The sequence below is a fragment of the Aptenodytes forsteri genome, unplaced genomic scaffold (assembly GCF_000699145.1).
Source record: "Aptenodytes forsteri isolate BGI_AS27 unplaced genomic scaffold, ASM69914v1 Scaffold151, whole genome shotgun sequence".
NCBI classification, from domain to species: Eukaryota; Metazoa; Chordata; class Aves; order Sphenisciformes; family Spheniscidae; genus Aptenodytes; species Aptenodytes forsteri.
Window position 1 is genome coordinate 5,422,828 of NW_008795939.1, and position 22,836 is coordinate 5,445,663.

Genomic DNA, 22,836 nt, shown 5'->3' on the forward strand with positions numbered 1-22,836 from the left:
TGAGTGACCATCCCTGGAGGTATTTAAAAGACGTGTAGATGTGGCACTTAGGGACATGGTTTAGTGGTAGACTTGGCAGTGCTAGGTTAACGGTTGGACGTGATGATCTTAAAGGTCTTTTCCAACCTCAATGATTTTATGATTCTAATCTACGGTTCTATGATTCTATTATTATATCATTTATACTAATTCACCAGTCAAAGCAAGTTTCACCTGCCACACTTTTCATATAAATACAAAGGAATGATGCAGACTCACAGGCCTTGCCAACATATATCTTCAATGATAAAAATGGCAAAAGCATAATGCTTCTCTCTTACTCCAATAGTATACAGTTTCAAGCAGTAAGATAGATGGTGTCCCCCTTTCTTTAATATCTTAGAGAGACGTGCTTCAATAAAGCTTATCAACAGTTCACAGCAGAGTTGCTGAAGGCAAAAAACTAAATAAACACAAATAAAAAAATGTACATGCTATAAAACAATGAAAGACACTGGGAAAAATACGTTTTCTTCATAGAGTCAAAACATAGGAGGGTATTGTAAAAAAAAATCATGAAGGCAAAAATATGCACACGTCGTTGTGTGTACACAAATCTTTTCCAGATTCCATAAAAACAAAAGTCTGTTGGACAGAAACACTGTTAAAGTTATGCAGTCTTATTCAGTTCACAGAGTGAATGATGCTCTCTTAGCAGGGAGCTATTCAACATTTTGTTCTAACTTTATTATTCCAGGCTTGGCACATCCCTTATTATTCACACACCATTCAAATCCTGAAAATGAAACCAGTAACTTCCTTCTTTGCCTTTCAGCGGGCACTTGACACCATTTATTTTTACCAGGTTTTGTGCAAGAACATGACATGATCATCTCCACTTCACAGATAGTGAACTGAGCCCAAAGAGGTAACAACAAAAAAAAATCCTTTAATTCATGGATGCCCAATTGTAGACATCTCGGGCATAGTCCTCCATGTATTCAGCCTTATACACCACAAGAAAATATGGACTGTGATCAATAAATTCAGCTCCCTTGTGGTGTCAAACAACCAGCTACAGTCACTCAGAAAAAATATACCCACTGTCAATTTTCCAAAATTTACATTGTAATGAAGAAAAGGCACTCAGGACTGGAAAAATCAACCTTGTAATTCTTGGAAGGGAAAACTTAAAAAGTACTTCTGGGAGCATGAGATATAATTTCTTGAAGAAAATATTTACTCTTACAACAAATGGGGATAGCACATGTTGAAGCACATACAGTTTTATATTTATCATCTATAAAAATTGTATTAAGTACATAAAAACTCACTTAGGGAGGGTTATACTTAAATACCAGATTACATGTGAAAACTTGAAAACCACAATTTATAGGACTGCTTCAATTGCTACTGTACGTTCTTTCATGCACATATAGTTAATGTAGGTCTAAATCTTGGCTTGCCTTGATTGCAGCTATTTCTAAGAAACAATATATGAAATAATGCCATGATGCCATGTTACCATAGATAATTTTACCTTTTTTTTACCTGGTAGCACCGTAAAGGACCATGATTTTTGTATTTCTGTCTAGAGCTAGGAAAAGAGAGGCAACATTCCTTTGGAGTTTACTCCTTTGGAGAAAAGAGTACTCTGGGCTACAATGAAATATCCTTGACCACCAATGATTGTCAACACAGGCTTGAGGAATACATATCCAGAAGGACCACTGAAACTATTTGGAAAAGCTAGCAGTGAAAACTACAGGAATTTTAGATATCAACTCTTCTCTGGGGAAATAAATGTGTTTGATTTTTCACCTGATGCACTCTGCAGTTGAATACTTCACAATTTTTAGAATAATGCCTCTCCAAAATCAGAGATGATTACTCCAGAAGACTGACTCCAAGCATCAAACTATTCCTTAATTAAAGCCCGACAAATGCAAATCATGGAAAATTAGTCATCATAATAAAGTGTAAAGTCACTGTGAAAATTAAAAGACAATAGTACCTTCCAGTGTTGTCCATAAACCAATATGTGTTTCTTGGCAATATCCAGCCGGTTCCAGGCCAATGCCAAATTTAGCTGATCTGAAGCAGACATATTTGTACCTAGGAAACAAGCAAAGGACCTAGCAGTTTTCACACATTGATATTACTCCTTTGCTTTGAAAAGGTAAGTCAATTGGACTGTATGGCAGATGAAAAGAGGTAATATTTTTAGATAGGTACCTTTCAAGAGAGCAGTCAGAATTGCCAAATCAATGTCCTGCTGATCTTCTGACTCCGCATCAAATACGGTTATCTGTTAGAATTGCAGAAGTATACTATTTGAGGTGAGGCAGAGAAGTCTGTAGTTATTTCTTCTTGGTAAGGGCTGTGGTAGATTAAATCATACACATTTCAACACAAACAATGGCAAAGGCCCAGACATGACTTTCCTTTGTTTCAGACAGAAAATGTACCATTTTGCTTTTTAATGCAATGGCATCCCAGGCAAACTGGCATCAACCTACTGCGTAATAACATGAGTCTATTTCCTTTTGATTAGCCTTTAAAGTTGAAAAACGTAAAAATGAAACATCGTTGATACCTACTCAGTTTTCAACTAGAAAACAGACACTCAAAGTAAAACAAAAAATAATAAAAACATATTGGGTAGTTTCCATTTTAGTGATCATTGCTACAATTGTCATTACTCTCATAAAAAATACTTGGTATTCTATCGTATTTGAAAAGTTGTTGCAGACTGGTGAAGTTCCCAGTGACTGGAAAAGGGGAAATATAACCCCCATTTTTAAAAAGGCTAAAAAGGAAGAGCTGGAGAACTACAGGCCAGTCAGTCTCACCTCTGTGCCCGGCAAGATCATGGAGCAGATCCTCCTGGAAACTATGCTAAGGCACATGGAAAACAGCGAGATGACTGGTGACAGCCAGCATGGCTTCACTAAGGGCAAATCGTGCCTGACAAATCTGGTGGCCTTCTACGATAGGGTTACAGAATTGGTACACAAGGAAAGAGCAACTGACATCATCTACCTGGACTTGTGCAAAGCATTTGACACTGTCCCGCACAACATCCTTGTCTCTAAAATGGATACACATGGATTTGATGGGTGAACCACTTGGTGGATAAGGAATTGGCTGGATGGTCGCACTGAAAGAGTTGTGGTCAATGGCTCAATGTCCGGATGGTGACAAATGGTATTCCTCAGGGGTCCATATTGGGACCAGGATTATTTAATATCTTTGTCAGGGACATGGACAGTGGGCTTGAGTGCACCTTCAGCAAGTTTGCGGATGACACCAAGCTCAGTGGTGTGGTTGATACTCTTGAGGGAAGGGTTGCCATCTGGCGGGACCTTGACAGCCTTGAGAAGTGGGCTCATGTGAACCACATGAAGATCAACAAGACCAAGAGTAAGGTCCTGCACCTGGGTTGGGGCAATCCCAAACAGGGATACAGGCTGGGTGATGAGTGGATTGAAAGCAGCCCTGAGGAGAAGGACTTGGGGGTACTGGTGGATGAAAAACTGGACATAAGCTGGCAACGTGCGCTCACAGCCCCGAAAGCCAACCATATCCTGGGCTGCCTCAAAAGAAGCGTGGCCAGCAGGTCAAAGGAGGTGATTCTCCCCCTCTACTCCACTCTTGTGAGACCCCGCCTGGAGTACTGTGTTCAGTTCTGGGGCCCCCAGCATAAGGAAGACATGGATCTGTTGGAGCAGGTCCAGAGGAGGGCCATGAAGATGATCAGGGGGCTGGAGCACCTTCCGTATGAGGACAGGCTGAGAGAGTTGAGGTTGTTTAGCCTGGAGAAGAGAAGGCTCCAGAGAGACCTTACTGCAGCCTTCCAGTACTTAAAAGGGGACTAGAGGAAAGATGGGAAGGTACTCTTTATCAGGGAGCGTAGTGATAGGACGAGGGGTAATGGTTTTAAACTGAAAGAGGGTAGATTTAGATTAGATATGAGGAAGAAATTCTTTACTGTGAGTTTGGTGAGGCACTGGAACAGGTTGCCTAGAGAAGTTGTGGATGCCCCATCATTGGAAATGTTCAAGGCCAGGTTGGATGGAGCTTTGAGCAACCTGATCCAGTGGAAAGTATCCTGGCCCGTGGCAGGGGGGTTGGAACTAGGTGATCTTTAAGTTCCCTTCCAACCCAAACCATTCTATGATTCCATGATTCTACTTGCAAATGAGCACCTGAGTTGCTAAACATGCCAGCACATTTCAAAAGTACATTTCAATACTCAGAGACAAGTTCCAGCACAATTCTGTTATGAGCAGAAGAATGGATGGAAACATTTCTAAATTACAAATAAGACACTACTAGAGAAGAAAAAAAGTAGGAATTACTTGATCTTTCCTGCAAAAACAAATATGTCTGGCCTTTTACTAAAATCAGAAAGGCTGTCATTTCGTAAGCAACCACTGAGACTTGAGAAGTTAACTAAACAGGCTCTGTGGAGCTACCCAATATATAAATTAGCACAGACACCTTTGTGTTATCTTTATATTAGAGGTAATACCATTGCTCCTACAACTGCTGTGCCCACGCCAACCCACCACAGAAAGAGCAAAAAGGATAACAGCAAATGAAGACGTCCTAAACTCAGAGCTTGAACCCCACTCACGGACTCTCTGTGCTCCATGCATTCCATTAAAATGTGAAATAGATGACTGGACTGTTTCTGTCCCAAGCTAAATGTGTTTTGAATCATCACTAAGACCTCCTCCTTCACTTGAGGGCGCAGCTCCCTGAAAAACAGATATACAAGCAAGAATAAGTATATTTTTAGCTACTTCTTACCAGTCCAAATGACACCTCAGCAAAAGACAAAACTTGTGCTAAGCAGAGACATATGAGAAATTTCTTCATTTCTACTTCTCTGTTGACTTATTCCTGCCTTCTTTCAACAAAACAAAGCAAAGGCATCCCATAACATAAATTATTATTCACACAGGCATTAGTTCTGCCCATACATATACACTATTGGAAATAGAACAAACGAAAAAGTTAACAATTTTCAAAAGATTGTCTGTGAATATAGAGCTAAAAATCACTGAAAGTTTAGAAAACTTTTTCTTTCTTTCTTTCAATAATCATATAGGGATAAAATTAAATTCCTCATTATTTGTTCATTAGGCTTCGTATCTCTCCCGTCTTTTTTCCCCTCATTTATCTTTCTGTTAACCTTTCTGTCTGTATTTTACTTTTCTTTTGAAATGGCAGGATTTTTTTTTTTTAAAGATCAAAAATGTGGGAGAAAAAGCAAGTGAAGAAAGAAGTTCACAATACAACACACTAGGGAAAAATACCACCCCCCAAAACAATATTTATAAAAGATAATAAATAAACAGTTAGGAAATAAAGTTTATTAAATTGTTCATTTTTTTAAATTGGAACAAACCCAGGCCACCTTTCAAAAATTTGATTTTTTATTTTAAAAGCCCTTTTGACTTCAAAAAACTTTCACAAAAATATTAATTGGCTATTGAAATATATATATTTATTTCCATTTTGGATGTAAAAATTTCACCAAGGTAGCTTTAAGAGAGTCTGCAGCTGAGGCTGCACTGGAGGTGACATAAAGACTTAGAGCTAGACCAGGATGACAAATCTGGGTTACCACTGGGTAAATCAAAGTCAAAGCCAAGGAACCTTAGTCCTCCTCCTACCCTAGCCTGAGGCTCCTACAGCAACTAACTCCAGCCCTAGTCTCAAAAGCTTTGTGCAACCCAAATTCAAGCCAACTTAGGGAATACTGATGGCAGGAGAAAGGATTGAGTCAAAACCCAAGCAGGTACTCTGGGGTCGCCTAGCAGGGTCCCTCACCAAAGGTGAGAAACATTATAATAACTCAAAATAGATAGATGCAGTTTCTTTTTCCTCTTCAAAAAAGCCTTAGTAAATTTGGCAGAATAATTCTTTCACCACTAGTTTGAGGCAGGGAAGGAAGAAACTCTGCTCTCACTTCACAGAAGTAAAAGCCAGCAAAAGACCACGGCGAGGTCATTACTAGAAGCATTAGAAATTATCTCAGTGGTTTTGAGACAGGCGTTTTCAGGTCTCTCCCAATACAACAGACCAAGCAGGAGGAGCATTATGCCACTACTCACCCCGTATCACCCGTGTGTTTGTGGGTAAAAGCCAGGATATCTGCAGCTCTGCCAGTGCCCTCATAGACCACCACGGGGACAGCTGGGCTGGCCCTCACGTACTCCCACACCATTAGGATCACATTGGGGCCTCCTTCCACCACCAACCCAACTACGGGTACACCTTGGCCCATTCCTGTTTCAAAACACACCTAACCAGTTACAAACAGGTCTCAGCCACACAAAAAAATCAGAACATTTAGTAAATGAATACTCATAAAGGAGTCTCATACATGGTTCAATGGAGAGGAAATCATGCCTTCATCATCTCTAATCTGACTTACACTTTTTAAGACTTTCACAGAACTTCTGTGACCAGATCAAAAAGACCATGAAAACCTCCTGATAAAATTGTAAATGGCCCTAGCATGGGAAAGAAGAAACATCCTTCAGAATACCTCTCTGCCCTTTATGATAGCTCTCACATGCAAGGACATTGATGGCGTTTGAAATGTCATCAATATCCATTTGTTTACCTACACACATAGAAAAGTAATCAAGCACTTCTTTACAGACTTTCTCAAGTTTTACAGCAGCAGGGTGTTTTTTTAATCAATCAGAAATAAATTTCAAATAAGATCCAATAGAAATGGAAAAACAACAGAAAGTTTGACTTGAAAAAACTCATAGTAAGAAAAGGTATAGAGGCTGAGTAAGAAGCTCTAAATACGAACGCATTAAAAATTGGGTAAGTTTCTAAGTTTGTAAATATTATAATGTGAGCAGATAAAGGAAACAAGGATTCAACATAACTCTGCTAATGTCTTTTTAACATACCTCAAGATTTAAATGACTAGGTAACAGTGAACTTCCACAAATAATTTATACAACCTAGTGCATAAAAAGAAATATTTGTCTACGTAATAAATATTTAATTCATCATTTCTATACCACAACTCAGTTACTGTATAGGCAAACAACGGAAGTTATGCAATCTGACAAACAAACATTGGCTGAAGGTATACCTTTTGCAACCAGTCTCTGTTTCTGTACCTGAGGAGGTCACAGGCTTGCAATATAGAAGAGTGATGACGACAGAAGTAATGAACAGGGAAAGAAGGATTCAAATTCCATTGAATGTGACAATTCTTCCACCTAGCAAAATGCTGGGAAACTATCTAGTGCTGATATAGAGACCATGCAAAACTGCAAAGCGAGCAAATGTTCAATACTTACTAAATAATCTGAGTCATTTACATGTCTCTACAACTGAGAAACAAAAATGCAAGTTAGCCCAAATGCATAATGCTTTATAAAAATACTGTCCTTCTCATCTTCCTGATATTCTGAGTTCAAGACACATGCAATTAATAACTTTCAACCTCAGTGAAATCTATGGCAAATGAAGATGTACAAGATGTAACAGGAAATGTGAAGTATCTCCACAACTTCTAGCATAGGTTTTTCTGTCATAAAGCTGACCACAGCAGTACTCACTTGTGTGTATTTTTTGAAGTGATATGTACTTCTCCAAATTCCTCCTGAGCATCATTTCATTCCCATACTTGCCTACTGTCCCATCATCTGCCATTAGAAAATGAGAATGCATGCTGTTGAGGGTACTTAGCTTGCTGAGTGGATTACCAAGAGTCTGGTACAGGCAAACTACCTAAGAAAACCAAAATAAAAAGATCTTCAAAGAAACCAACAAAATATCACCATTTGTGTTGCCTCGCTTGTACATATTTCTTCATCATATTGTGATCTTCTGAAAGCCTCCATCACGCTTTTGCTGCTCTACTCAAACATGGGGTTTCATTTGATTCTTAACAGCAACAAAACCACAATTAATACCACAGAAGCATTTCTGATTAGGCTTGCAGTCCTTAGGCAGAGTCACTGCCTGCCTTTCTTTGCAACAGTTGAAACACAATGGCATATTTTTCCTGGGTGTATTCCCATTAAAAACATGTGAGCTATCATTTATCAGGAATGATTTCACCTTACTTGTCAAGTATTTTTAGACAGTTATGCAGACTGTGCACTCACACTGGAACTCACATAAAGTTCTAGTTTATGAATAAAAATCATGCATATTAATAGCCTATTTGTGTATACCATTAATCTGATTGCTCATCCTGAATCACATGAATATAGAAATACATAATTTGCAACCACAAGAGAATTGTCTGATTAATTACAAAATTTCAAAAAGGAATGGCAATTTCCTGTAAGAAGACAAATGTTTTAAAACTATTCATTTACATACAAAAAGCAAAATACAGTGCCTCAACATGCCACAGAATTCTACTGCTAAGCAAAATCTAAGCCGCTATTACTGAGAAAAAATATCAAACCAGTGAAATGAAGCAAGCAGAAAACAAACTGTGCAAGAAAGCTATAACATACCCTGAACGTTAAGGCTTTTATTATTAAAATGTGTCCAACTCACATCTTTTCCAATAAGATCCCTCTGGTTCTCAATGATACCCCATGGAGGAATCCCAACAGCACAGATCTTTCTCAGGTGTGGTGAGGCACGGCCTTTCAGCGCATCCCCCACATGCCTGGACACTCCTAAACAGATAACAAAATCATCATTTTTCTTCTACATTCGGAGACCTGCTACAGGACACCAATGAAAGGGTTTCCTGTCATTTAATTTATTCTATGGTTATGTTTTAACCAGAAACAAACCATCCCACCCCACTTGTATATTTGACGTGCACTGCAGGAATTGTAAGGCTCAGATGTAATGCACCAATGCTTCCAACTCAACACATATTTGTAATCAATGATACTCATATATGTTGCTAATGGTGCTTTCTACCTCCAAAAACTTTATTATTTACATATATGCACAGAACAGTTCTCCTGTAAGGTCACCAGATTGAATAAAAGCTAAAGAAGTAAAACTGTTTCAGTTCCGTGGCTTACTGATCCCCTCAGGTTTTGAGAGTAGTCTACAGGGAGTTTCAGATACTAATAAACTAATTAATTCATTATTGTAATTCAAAACTTTCTTAATTATAAAACACAAGTTAAATTTAGATTTGAAAACTGTTTCAAGAACATCAATCGCAGTCCTCAGAACCTAAACATTTTAACGAAGCAGATAAAATTGACTGCAAGTAAGTTCTGGCTATCTACTATCAGTGTTTCTTATTACATGCAGAATAATCTGCTCTTTAATTTAAAAAAAAATTAAAAATATTCAGAATGCTTGTCAACAGCAGAGGAACATGATGTCCCTCTTTGAATTATGCACTGTTCCTTAAAAAAAGCTTCATTTTGTGCTAAAATATCACAAATTATCAAACAATTTCATTATATTTGCCCTAAATGTATATGCTCATATGCAGAGAAAGAACACCAGAGGAAGACTGAAACAAAGAAAAATAACTACACTACCGCTATTGATGCCTTCTGTAATTATCCATGCTCCTGTAGTCTCAGCAGCCTTCACCAATCCTTTGCTGAAAACCTGCTTGACCTTTGAGGGAAGCTTGAAATTTTGAATGCCTCCATGAACAGAGATCACTAGCTTTGGCAACTCCATCTGCCATTCTTTAACCATCAGGTGCAACAGCTGATCCAAATTGCTATCATAAGAGAGTCTAATATACTGGAAGAAATAGTAATGGGTAAAATAAACATCCTTTACATACTCCAAGAGAAGAAACTGCAACATCTTACAAAGTTCTCAGCATTAATGCCTTAAAGATTTTGTGCAGGATTAGAATTTTCAATACCGCTAACATGATAGCACAAAAATACATCAGTGAGCAATACAGACAGCAAAACAGACTATGTTTAATCGTGGTGAAGTTCAACGTAAAAATATCATACACACACTCTAACCTGACTTACTTTTGGATTCCCCTGCTCTCTTAAGACAATCTGATACTCACCCAAAACCACTTTTTGTCTTCCTTATGCTGAAATTATTAAAAGAAGTCAGACATATAAACCCAGCATCTATTACCTTGGCATGGTAAGTGTGATCTCCATCTTGAAAATTGATTGTACCAAATGCATCCGTTGGACTCATCTTTGTGTGTTTTTGCACAGACCATTCTCCATCATCTCTCTGTGGGGCAGCCTGATAAACAGGCCAGCTACAGTCTACTTCTGGGTGATCTCCAATCAGCCGTCCACAGCAACATCTCACATTAAAAATAAAGAAATTATTTTATATCAAATACACTTGCATGCAACTCTAGGATCTTCATCAGAACAGCCCAAATAGTTTTTCTGCAAAGAAGGATATTGTCGCTTGCTGACACGGAATATAACAAAAATTAACTCAGCTGAAAAAAATCTCAACAATGGCAAAATGACATTGAACTAAATCATAAATATGTTTTGTTCAATACAGAATTTGTTCTCTACCTGAGGAACAGTAATAACAGTTGGGGGGTTGGACTAAATGATCTTCAAAGGTGCCCCCCAACCCAAACTATGCTGTGATTCTGTGTGACTCTGTAACAGCTTGGGAGTCCCATATAGCAATTCTGACCCAAGCAATGCAGCTCAGATTTACTGGTCTCATATGTGAGATTTCAGAGCAGTATCTTAGGACACGAAGGTTTGCTCTGGTTGTTAATACAGGTTATTCTAGGTACTGAAGAAAGATCTAGGAGTTACCATCATTATTCAGGAGGAGAGGAGCAATCCTCAGTCTAGCAAGAACTTCAGGGTAACCTTTATACTAACCCTTGGACGCCAGCAAAGTGAATATACAAAATAAATGGATTGAAGTGCAATGTTAAGGGAAATGTAGCAGAAACTCAGTTAGCATTAAAGGTTTGCAACTGGATGAATAACCCAGATTCCAAATTCAGTCAGTATTACTGTCATACAGGCTTCAACAGGCTCCAGTGTCTTCTACAGGATTAACCTCAATGTAATTTACAGTGACATCTGACAGTTCAGTTTTCCTTTAGACATTTCAGAAGTTAATATACCCTGGGAAATGGAGACAAATTCTTCACTTTTAGTCTTTTAAGATACCAAACAGCCTCCAACAACCTTAACTCAATGACTGCCTTGGGACTCAGTAGCATTACTTGTGGATCTAGGGGCAGGTTATATGTAAACAACATCTGCAAAACCCTGAAGAGGTACATTCAGAAAGAGAGGGAGTCTTCTGTGGAGATGAGTGAGAACCAACTGGTGAAAGATAAGTAGGTTAAAAATAACAAACAAACAAACAAAAACAAATCCCAAAACAACCCTAAGCAAATTAAGGAAGTGAACTGCTTTAGAACGGCACTTTTTGATAACCAGAAACCGTGAAATTATGTTTGTACTCCAGTTTTTCAACACAGGCAAATTACATATGATTGATTCAATGCTGGGCAAAAGCAGACTGGAGAAGGAAGCCTCCCACACTCTTGGGGAATTAATAACTCAACTAAACAATCTTACTCAGTGGACAATTAAAGAGTTGTACCTCTAGCCTAGCACTGCAGAAAAGACTTGAACTCTATTGTCACATGTATGATGATGGTTAGCTAGAAGTCAGAAAGCAATAGGGACTACTGAAAATGCCCAAATTTTTGTCAAGGTAATTCAACAAGGATTAGCTAACCTAGACCACCTATACCTTTTCCCTAGCTGAGACAAATAGTAGGATATCACAGAAATCCAGGGACTTGCCAGAAAGAAGTCAGGCATGTGCTCACAACTGAATCCTGGAAAGATAAAGAGGAAATGATCTAGCTGGGGGGGGAAAAAGCCTCACAGAGGGGTTTTTATTGCCAAGTTACTCTAACCACAAGTATTGCCCAGCCTGGCTCACTGCATGACTCCACAACCATTTGCACTGTGGTGGTGGCAGAAAAAAAACCAGGGATTAGCAGAGGGAGCACAGGAGCTGCTGAAACAAACTATTGATCTAGGGACCTCATTTTGATAACCCCAAAACAAAACCTGTTGTAATTTTGCCTCTTCATAAGCAAACCAAGACAAGCAGGTCAAGGCTCATGAACTAAACAAAAAGTATCCCAAGCTGGAACTCGGAGAATAAGCCAGTCACACTAAGTCACTTACAGATACACAACTAAATGACTATTTCAGAAGACTGTGAGGGATCAACACAGATGGAAGATCATTGCTGACATCATGTTGTCAAATAACATGTGGACTCAGAATCCACACTCAGAGTCGCTATAGAGACATACCTAAACTAAAAGCATTTCAGAGGAATGTAGCTGCAAAGCAGATAGCACAAGGGAAGCAGATTTGGATAAAAACTGCCACAAAGAGCACGAGGCCAATGCCTATACTTGTTTAAGACTCTCCCTGCATACCTCAAAGGAAGGACCAGAAGAAAGAGATCATTTTGATTTTATTATTGGTCTTCAGAGGACAAATTTCTCTACGGCTGAGCTATTAACTTCCTTGCTCCAATTTTTTCTGCTTGCTTTTTGGGGGGACTCCAGGGTAAGAGACAGCAAATGTCAGGAAAAAAATTGAACTTTACATGAAAGATGAGAAAAAACATAGATATCCTATTGTTCTTTGGTCCTGAAAATACCTTGTGGTCGCTGTACTGCTCCTAGACTGGTCTCACAATAACAAGACCTTTCATCCAGGAATCATTCTGAAAGACAGAGAGCCAATAGCAGTCCCAACTAAATACTGCATTACCTTACATTACCCACTTAGATACCACATTACACCACCTGACTCAGCAAATACCAGTGCTTGGAAAGACAGCACTGAAAAGCAATCAGGCTTATCATCAATGGATTACATTTTCTAAAATCTGAACTAATTTCAGCCCATCATCAAAATATGAACACAGAATGACTATCTATCTCATATGTTACTGTTGTGTACAGGGTCACATCAGCAGCCCCTCCTAGAGCAGCAAGAGCCAGAGCAACCTGCCTTTTCAAAGCTAAAATCCTATAAAAAGGAACTAACCATCTGACAAGACAAATCAGTGCAGTAACCTTGAAACTGAGAGGCCCAATGAACACTGAACTATTTTAGTAAGTAACATAATTAGCACTACATACTTATCGTTTACATGTAAATGCACCCAGAGGTGAGCTGCACTCAGAACAGCTCAGTTATGCTGAGCAGGCAGAGGAGGAACTGCACATAGACCTAACACACAGGTGTGCAGGGTACCTGCAGCTGTTTTTACCTCAGAGATTACCATAGCAACAGGTGTGAACTCAAAAGGACTGGTATTTCCCAAACTGCTCATGCTCTGCTCCAAGCTGGCAGGCTCGCTCTCTCTAGACATCTAGCAGGAAGGGACAAGGTGCTAAGGACTCCTGAGCTACCTGGGAGGTCAAAAGCCAGGACTAAGAGGCTCTCAGGAAGGTTGAGGAAACCAAAGCAGAACATTACATACAGCTGTTTGGGGTTTTTTTCTGTGAAGTTTTGTGCTGTGTGCATAGTGACCAGGCTCAAGGAGGAGAGGAGCTACCAGCCAGCGATGATGGTCGAGTTAGGATCGCTTGGGAGCACTCAACCCACACACATTCCTGGGACCTGTCAGGCTGCACCCCAAGGTGCTGAGGGAGGTGGCTGATGTCCTTGTGCAGCTGCTCTCCATCAGCTCACAAAGGTCATGGAGATCAGGGATGTCCCCAACAACTGGAGAAAAGCAAATGTCACACCTGCCTTCAAAAAAGGGCAAAAGTCACCTTGAGGAACCATGGACCAGCCAGCCTCCCGTCAGTCCCAGGTAAAATCAAGGAGTGAGACCTCCTGGAGCCCACGTCTGGGCACAGCAGGGAGAAGACAGTGACGGGGAGCAGCAGTCAGCAATTTACCAAGGGTAAATCATGCCTCACCCACCTGACTGCCTTCTGCAACAAAATCATGGGAACAAGAGGAGAGCAGCAGATGCCATGTACCTCCACTCTAGCCAGGTTTTTGGCACTGTCTCCTCCAATATTACGGTCTGGGAGGGAGGACACATTGGTGGGTGAGGACCTGGTTGGGTGGTGGGCTCACAGGGTGGTGGTTATGGGTTGGACGCTGCCTGGAGGCCGGTATCAAGCAGGGTCCTGCAGGGTCTGTGAGAAGCCTGTCCTGTTCAGCATCTCCACCAGCGACCCAGAGGAGGGGATGGAGGGCACGTGCAGCCCTGGGTTGGGGGCAGCTCTGGGGGACAGCCCTGGGCACTGGTGGGCAGCGAGCTGCACCGGGGCCACCTGTGTGCCTGGGCAGCAACAAGGGCCAGCGGTGCCTGGGTTATGTGAGTAGGACATGGCCCAAAAGGCAGGGGTGGGCAGGGACTGTCCCCTCTGCTTGGTGCTTGTCAGACCTGTCTGGGTACCACCTCCAGTTTGGGTCCCCAACACATAAGAGACACCAACAAACTGGAGGGACTTCAGGGGAGAGTGACCATCCTGGTGACGCATGGTGGGGCTGGAGACCTTGCCCTCCGAGAAGAGGCTGCAGGACCAGGGACGGTTCAGCTGGGAGGAGGGATGGTTTTGGGGGCATCCAACAGCATCCCTGGCACTGACCAGAGGGGATGGATGAGATGCAGTCGGGCTCTTCACAGCGATGCATGGCAGGAGGGTGAGAGGCTGCAGCACAAGCTGAAACACAGGAGGCTCAGGCTGGAGATAAGGAGAAGCCTTTTCCTCAGGAGGACAGTCCAGTAGTGGAGACGGGGCCTGAGGAAGGTGGGCTCTCTCTGGCCTTGAGTGTTTCACACCCCAACTGGGTGAAGCCCTGAGCAGCCCTGTCTGACTCCCCAGCTGAGCCTGCTCTGGACAGGGGCTGGGACTGGAGACCTCCCCAGGTGCCTGCCAGCCTGAGTTATCCTGTGATCCTATGAATATATCATATGCATTGATTCAAAGCATCTTTGCAATGACTTTCCTTTTTTGCCTCAAAGGCTCACCAAGCTACTAGTGAAGGAGGGAGCAATGTCAGTTACACAAAAGCAGGCTCCTGGAAATTCACACTTCGAGCAACGAGGGGAAACTTGGAGGGTCGACACTGAGGTAAAAGTAACTGCAGTAGCCAGATTACAAAACCGGTGCTCTAGCAGGCAGCACTTTAGAGACTGTGTCCAAAAAATATGCCTAAAAGGTCAGATATAGAGACAATTTGTGAGAACATCTCAGATGTGTAAGGATGCAGAAGTTCGGCACCACATTCCTGAATATTCATGCAGTGAGACCAGTCTAGGTGCTGGCTGGGATGCGTTTGTGAGCATTGCACTGAAGAGCAGATAGAGGCCATTTCAACACACCAGGGAAGCATGGACAAAGGTGCCAGTAAGTTACTCAAATTTGATTAGTAACTACTAAATGGAGCTATTCTACTTAGTATCAGCAAATAGTTGCATAACCCACTCATAAACTGTTTGCAAACCTTGGAGGTTCTCTGCAAGTAAGAAATCATTAACAGATTTCATTTGCCTACAATATTAGGTCAAATTATAGTAGGCATCAAGTACATTCACATCACTTTTAGACTGTTGTGGAAAATTACAGATCTCAGGAGGCCCAAAACCTGTTTCATTGCTGATCTAATAAATACAATATAAGCAGTTATAACACTCGTGAAAATTATTTCCCCTTGTTAGGAACAGAAAAATTCTCCTAGAACAAAGCTCTGTGTACACTTTAAGATATACAAGAAGACAAGAACAGTTAACATTTTGGAAAATGTATTTGCAGGATAATGGCTGACTGAAATGAACATCAGACACGCACACACATTCTGCATATATAGACAGACCAACAAACAGGTTTCACATGAATTTAAACAGCATGAAAATGCTCAAGAAAAGTGAAAGAAACAACTACAGGATAAAAAAGCCACAAAGGTATGGGATGTCTTTACAGAGAAAGGTGAAAGAAAAAAACAAAACTACCCTGTGGGGTGCACATTTCCAGTTTCTCTTCCTCCCTCTCCCACTGTAGTGTTCACATTCATGCAGCTAAACTGTGTTTGATTACGAGGCTGATTTGGTGGAAAGCTAATCTTGATTTGGTTTTCCACCCCCCCAGGTTAATTTTCACACCAATGAGCTTCCCAGACCAAATAACAACATGGTCACTCTGCGGGGGGAAGGGGGAGGACTGCAGAACTGCTGTAGTCTCAATTTAGATGGGATTAAACCATCACATTTTGGAGCACAAGCTAACTTCAGCTTAGATACCCACCTGGGTATCTGCAGGTTAGCAGGAAGCATTAAAATCCTCCCTGCATTTCTACTTCCAGAACACCTGCAAAAATCTTTGAATCTCTATTATTCTGCTCTAAAGCAAAATAAACATGCGATCATTCTCTCAGAGGGAGTGGCCCCTTTCTGAACAGATGCCACACAGATCATTTGCCTAACTTACAAGGCCAACGCCATTCTGTGTATCGGCCCTTTACAGTGATCTGATTTGAAGAAGTAACTTGCTTCTTCGAAAATGTGAATCTTGTTTCACATACATCTTAGAAGCAAAATAAAACGTGAAACATAATGAAAAAGCAAATAATCATGTTCATGCAGATGACAGGACTACTTAGCACCAGCTTGCTAGTCATTAGTTATCAGAAACTCATTGTTTTCTGTTCCTTCAGCCTTCAGAGGCCTTTAACACAAAACAAATGTCAAGGAAAGTTAAAATTTTTGTTCCAACAACTGATGATTTATTATCATAAGCATACGGTATCGAAACCTGTTTGGGAACACCAGCTGAACAACAAATGTTGGACTGAAAACAACTAATTAATACAAGAAACAAAATTAATTAATTAATTAATTAACAAAATTAATTAACAAAATTAATTAACAAAATTAATTAACAAAATTAATTAACAAAATTAATTAACAAAATTAATACAAGCCACTAGCTGTCTAAAAAACCCACACACGAGTTAAAAGCACCAAAGTGATGTAATTTTTGTTGCTTGCCTTCCCAAAATCAGGGACTCAGAATGCCCACTGCAGAGAAGATGCAAAAATCTTCAGAAACCTATCATCAGGGATATTTCTATTCTCTTTCTTCTCCCTTTATTTTGTTCTTCCTCTTCCCATAATTCTTACTGTTGTCCACTGCTTTCATCTTACTCTCCTTCATATCACCCAGGATATAGCTGGAATTGTCTCCCATTTAAAGGCACATTTCTGCCTTTCATTCCCCAGGAGAAGATTAAGACAAACTCATCCACACAGAGTATTTGGATAACATTTTCTATTGCAAATAAATTAAAGGTTATCATACAATTTATTTTACCCAGATTTATGCTAAATGTTCTCCAGCACACCCCCAGAAATGCTGCTCTGACTATTGTCAGAGCATATAATATAATATATCATATAATTAAATAATTATATTTAAGAGGAAGGTTATTTTTGTTGTTGTTACTTCCCTGCCTAGGAATGCCCATCACTAACTTTAGGTCATTATAAAAATCATCGATGTATATTTATGCACCCCTACCTGATTAAATTCTGGCACACCTGGCATCCTGCAGGACACCTGTGATAAAAGATGGATAATTAATACATGCTTGTATAAAAGAAAACATCTGTAATGGTATTCATAAAATATCAATTCACCTGTGAAAAAATTCTCATCAACAGCATTAAAGACTGTGTTCTCCTGCACTTGCCCCTGGAAGATGTACTGGGTAACTTCAGTGATTTGTTTGGCGTTTTAATCTCAGACTGTATGTCAAATCTGCATTTCATAGATGAGTTATCTATCTTATTTACTCTACACTATCCATGTGTTCAAAACAATATGATCAAAATTACAAGTTTACATCCTCAGAATGGGATCTCACGGAGTTTATTTAGGCAACACTATCCACTAGATACTCAATCTGGAATGCCAAATTATGTTTGCTTTCTCAGGTCCTAAAACACAGGTGGAGGATTTGCTCTTTTCCTTACACTTTTCACACTCTACGCCAGCCTGAACAGAAACCTCTATCTCAGAAGACTGTGATCAGCAGCGGGCATTATTCTGAGGAAGGGAGAAAATGGTGGTACAGGATTAAGAATTCCTGTGCAGCAGTAACTCCGTGTAACTCAATCTCTCAATTGGATGTCATACCACAGTTTTGGTTATTGGACTGAGAGCAACATATCTAAGAAGCCTCGGAAGGTCAATTATTGCCAATTTCTAATTGAAACGAACAGCCTCATTTAAAACGTACTGGTGACAGTATCTATGAAAACCTGTAAGCACCAGCAACCACTAACTGAGGCATTGCAAAACTGCAAAGAATTTCATCCAAGCTACACACAATGCCCATAAAAATTACTCTGATTCTTTCTAAATGTAATAGAAAGAAAGTGAAATTCATTGTTTTACCTGTGAGGATCTTTTGAACTGGGAATGATGTGTGCACACTCTCTTTTACTGAAGACCTCTTCGATCCAAGATTTGGGGGACTGAAAAGACATTTCAAACGTAATTGTATTCCTGAACTTAAGAACATAATGCCAAAAATTGCACTATGAAGTCTACATAGCTGTATACGCATAACACAGAATGATTCCCATCACGATGTTAGATGAAACCAAACACTATAAGCTGAAGCTACAGCTCTGAACAGTCCTAGCCCTTCACCCCCAAGCTTTACACAGCTCCACAGAAAGATCAATATTAAAATTTATTCCCACCCCTTACTAATAAACATGAAAATTATTTAGAGGATCTGTCAATCACATGTACAATAGAGGAAGTGGTAAGGATGAATCAGAACTGCTTAAAGGACTGCACTTCCCGTCTGCCAGAAGACTAGCAATCTTACTAAAGCTGTAAGTGATTGGTCAATCACACACCAAAGTGGCAAAAAAGGCAAGATTTTCTTTTTACCTGAAAGAGACGGTTGATTCTTTCTTTTATTATTCTTAACAGAGTTAAGAATAGATTCATCCTGGTTATATGTTTGCTGAACTAGGACTACAGTGAAATGCAAAAGCAGGGACCAAAGGCTAGACCTAGCACTTAGAGTGTATGTCAGCTGGGTTTTTTCCACTGGCCTCCTGGGACACTGTGAAAACTGTCTCAGTGAAGCCTGTTGCAGCTCAGAAACTGAACAGTCACTGTGGTACACAGATTTTTTTCAAAGAACCTCACTGGGGGTCTTTGAATCTCTTTCTCTTCAGGTCTATCAGCATCAAACGGAATGATAGTTTTTGGATGCTGAACTTTGAAATCTCTGGGACTGAATTTAGTAAACACTGGAAGCAAAGGATTTTTTCTTGTCGTCAAAGGGAACTACCCCCATAATGAAACATGCAATGGACAGATATTTTATCATAAAGAGTAAATAAAATTATTCCAACCATTATTGTCTCATTGTTTCTCATGTTCATCTCACTCTCTGTCTATCTGTTGTCTACCTTATACATAGACAGCAAGCTCTCTACGACAGGGCACAGTAGGGTCCTGGTTTATGATTAGGCATACAAGGCAAACAGTACTCAAATAATAAACATTGACTCCTTATTCATTCCTCATGTTTAAAAACGATTGCTCTTCTGCAAAATGTCTACTCTGTAAAAATACTTATGGTAAGTAAGTCTTGTCTCCATACTTTTTTGTAAAGTGCGTCTTTCGTACAATGACTTAGAAAAGAATTAAATTCATGCAAATGCCAGTAATTCAACTTATTAAGAATACTGCTGGGAGCATTTTACGGATGGAGTTCAGCAATAATTCTTGTAAAAGAGAATACCTCTTTTTTATCTCTTGAATGGAATTATGATCCTTAATAAAGCAGGCCCATTTGAGGTTTTTCTACTTCAGCTTCACATCCCTAAATACCCCCACATAATCTCCCAGCCAGTCATGCAGTTATGGAGGGCCACGAGCAACCTGAGTGAACTATCGGCTTGTCTACAGGTGGGGACCCAGCTTCCACCAAAACTAACGGGAGTCCTACCTTTGGTTTTAAAGTACTCTGAAACAGGCCCCCACTGACAAAGATGAAAGAGATCATTAAAAAGCAGTTTGCTGGTATTGGTGTGCATGCATATTCTTCTGGGAGCAACTAATTGAATTGTGTCTGGTTGAGCTTCAAATGAAGGAGTAACAGCGCAGAAGATCCTCAGGGCTGGACAGAGCACGGTCACGCAAGAAAATTAATTATCTGAGAAAGAGACCTACTGAAGACAAGGTGCAAAAATTAAATCCAGAGAAAAACCTTGGAAACAGTAAAGCAAATTTCATTACCTGAGGGCAGGTACACACTGCTTTCAAAGACCTTTCAGTAGTATTCTCGTTAGCAATCAGTATTGTTTCATGCTTCCTAAACCACTTTATTCTAGTTGTTTGAGGTACCAAGCAAAACAGTGAAGTGTTTCCAATATTACAATACCCTGGGACCCTGATTTTTCTGAAACCCATTACTATTTCTGGTAACTGGTTTTCAATCAGAACTAGGGAACAAAAAATCTTTTATGTTATGGAATGCCTTGGATAAGAATGAACTTTACTAAAGTTTTCATTAACAGGAAAGAGTATGAAAGAATGGCCAAGAGGTTGACAAGCCTTACAGCATTTGCTGAGGCAACATGCTCAGCCCTGTGAGAGAAGAACAACATCCAACTGCTGTCACTTCGATTTAGTAAGAGCACTAGTAGCTCAAAGTAATTTTGAGAAAGCTGTTGGCATCGCACAGTCTCAGGTAGCTTCCCTTGAGCTACTTTACCTCCAGCATGACATATTCCGGAAATCAAGCGTTATCTGGGTATCTTTCCAGGTGTGAAGGCCAGCACTGGAGATATACAGCCCAGCCTAATAGGGAAGCATTGCATCAGCCTAGGCACCAACAGCAAAACATGCTGCCAGCTAAGCAAGGCACTGGCACTCAGCTAATCCATATGTGAATACACTTGAAAAGGGGTGTCCAAGAAGTTTTTATCTCCAAAGCTCAGTGTTCCTCATCATAAATTTACACAAGATAAAACACAAATCAATTATTTTAAAGGGGGGAGAGGTCATCTGGTACACAACAGCTGTTTGGTGTGGTTATTTCAAACCAAAATATAACTTACAGTCCTCAGGTATGGCAATACACTGTGTGAGTTGAAGTTACAACATCTAATATGGGAGATGAAAAGGCTTCTTCTCTACTATCAGCTTTTTAAACATCTAAGGTGTCTCCTAAAAAACATACCTTGTTTTAAAAAATTCTCCTTTTTTTAGGTTTTGGAGGGCGGTTGAGGGTTAAGACAAAAATATCAACGCTTAGAATTCTGGATGTTTTGTGTACCCTTTTTCAATTTGGCCCAAAAGCACGTGTGTTTTTCTGCAACTGAGGCAGTAAGGGCAGCGACCAACACACACCACAGCTGATCAGGCCACTCTAGTCACAATGGGTCAGGCTCAAGGTCTAACAAAGCCAATGGAAAAAAAAAAAAAAAACCTATAGCTTCGGATCACATGCCATGAATCTAACCTTGCTACTATAGAGGTCATTGACAAAATTCCCATTTATTTCAGCTGAACAAAATCACTATGAAATTTATTTGACCTTTGAGTCTCAAAGAACCAAGGATGCACCTCACCCAGTGGCACAGAGACTCCCCTAGCACAACACTCATCTCAGTTAACTCCACTTCAGGATTCTCAGTAAATAGGACTGAAAACAACATTTCAAAGTGCAATTGATACAATACTAGGAGTGTTCCCCCTGCCCTGCGAAGAAACATAACATCTTCCCATACAGATATTTCAACATTAATCTTTGCTTATTTACATAAAGAGCTTGCCAGGGTGTTGCCTATGCTGCGCTCTTTCACCTTGCTTCCTGTAATTTCTACGTTTAAAAAAGCAGTACTTAATAGCATATCATCTGTACATGATCCTGATGAAGCCTGTAACTTCAACATTCATTTTCATCTCAAATTATAATAAACTTGTGAATATAGCAAAAAACATAGTATGCAAAGTCCCCCATTTTTTTCTTTAATGAAGTTCCTGAACAGATGGACTACTTAAAAATACATACATTGAAAATCCAATCAATCATAATAAATCAAAATAAAATACAAGACTGTATCACTGTATTTCACCTTGTGAAGCACAAATTTCAAAACTAAAACACTGTGACACATTTACCATTATTCTTAATTTTATATAAGGTGAAATCTTCACTTAGTATGTAAAATTTACACCATAACAATAACATTCATGTCTTAATCTAAGGCTTTACTTAGGTTTCTAAGCTAATTGTATAATCAGGAAAAGGGTTTTAAATCTTCATGCTTTTTACAGTCATCCATGACTTCAGGGCTGGGCAAGTAAAAATGAGAAGACTTCTGATCTGCTGTTTGTTTGCTCTTGGTTCCTAGCTTTGTAAAAGACCTCTGCAACATGTACATCTCCTTTCATAAAACTCTAGCTAACATTTCAAAACTGTCATCATTTAATTAAACTTCAACAACAAATTAAAATTTCTCCCGTCACTACAGTGAGGTACATACACCTCAGCCAGCATCAACCCGTACCCCTTTTATCACCAAACCCTAAGGGAGACAAAAATACACCTACATGTTCCTTCTGACTGGCAAACTTCTGTTATGATATACCTGAAGCCAAGTTTATATTGCAATTTTCCTTCCAATTTTCCTTCCAGAAAGTCCTGAGACCTCTGTTTGGGAGTTTTGCCTTCTCATTTGTCGCCAGTCTGAGGATTAGGAATGCTACTTATACTTCCCTGCCACAGAAGAGGCTTTGGAGATTTCTAGACTGATTTAGTCAATGGAGTGGCAAGAGTTTGGCTCTGAAATTTAAGGCACATGAGTAGT

At 39.9% G+C, this 22,836-nt stretch overlaps 1 protein-coding gene across 1 annotated transcript in view; it reads right to left on the reverse strand.

Moving 5' to 3' along the window:
• Positions 1-22,836, reverse strand: part of TRPM6 (transient receptor potential cation channel subfamily M member 6) — an 82,221-nt gene that overhangs the window by 54,089 nt on the left and 5,296 nt on the right. The window contains exons 2-11 of the mRNA XM_019473646.1: positions 18,389-18,468; positions 17,510-17,548; positions 10,069-10,249; positions 9,495-9,708; positions 8,536-8,660; positions 7,581-7,752; positions 6,105-6,279; positions 4,619-4,742; positions 2,215-2,287; positions 1,994-2,094 (exon numbers count right to left, since the gene is read on the reverse strand). Coding sequence (XP_019329191.1) covers positions 1,994-2,094; positions 2,215-2,287; positions 4,619-4,742; positions 6,105-6,279; positions 7,581-7,752; positions 8,536-8,660; positions 9,495-9,708; positions 10,069-10,249; positions 17,510-17,548; positions 18,389-18,468 — 1,284 coding nt within the window. The remainder of the gene's footprint in view (positions 1-1,993; positions 2,095-2,214; positions 2,288-4,618; positions 4,743-6,104; positions 6,280-7,580; positions 7,753-8,535; positions 8,661-9,494; positions 9,709-10,068; positions 10,250-17,509; positions 17,549-18,388; positions 18,469-22,836) is intronic.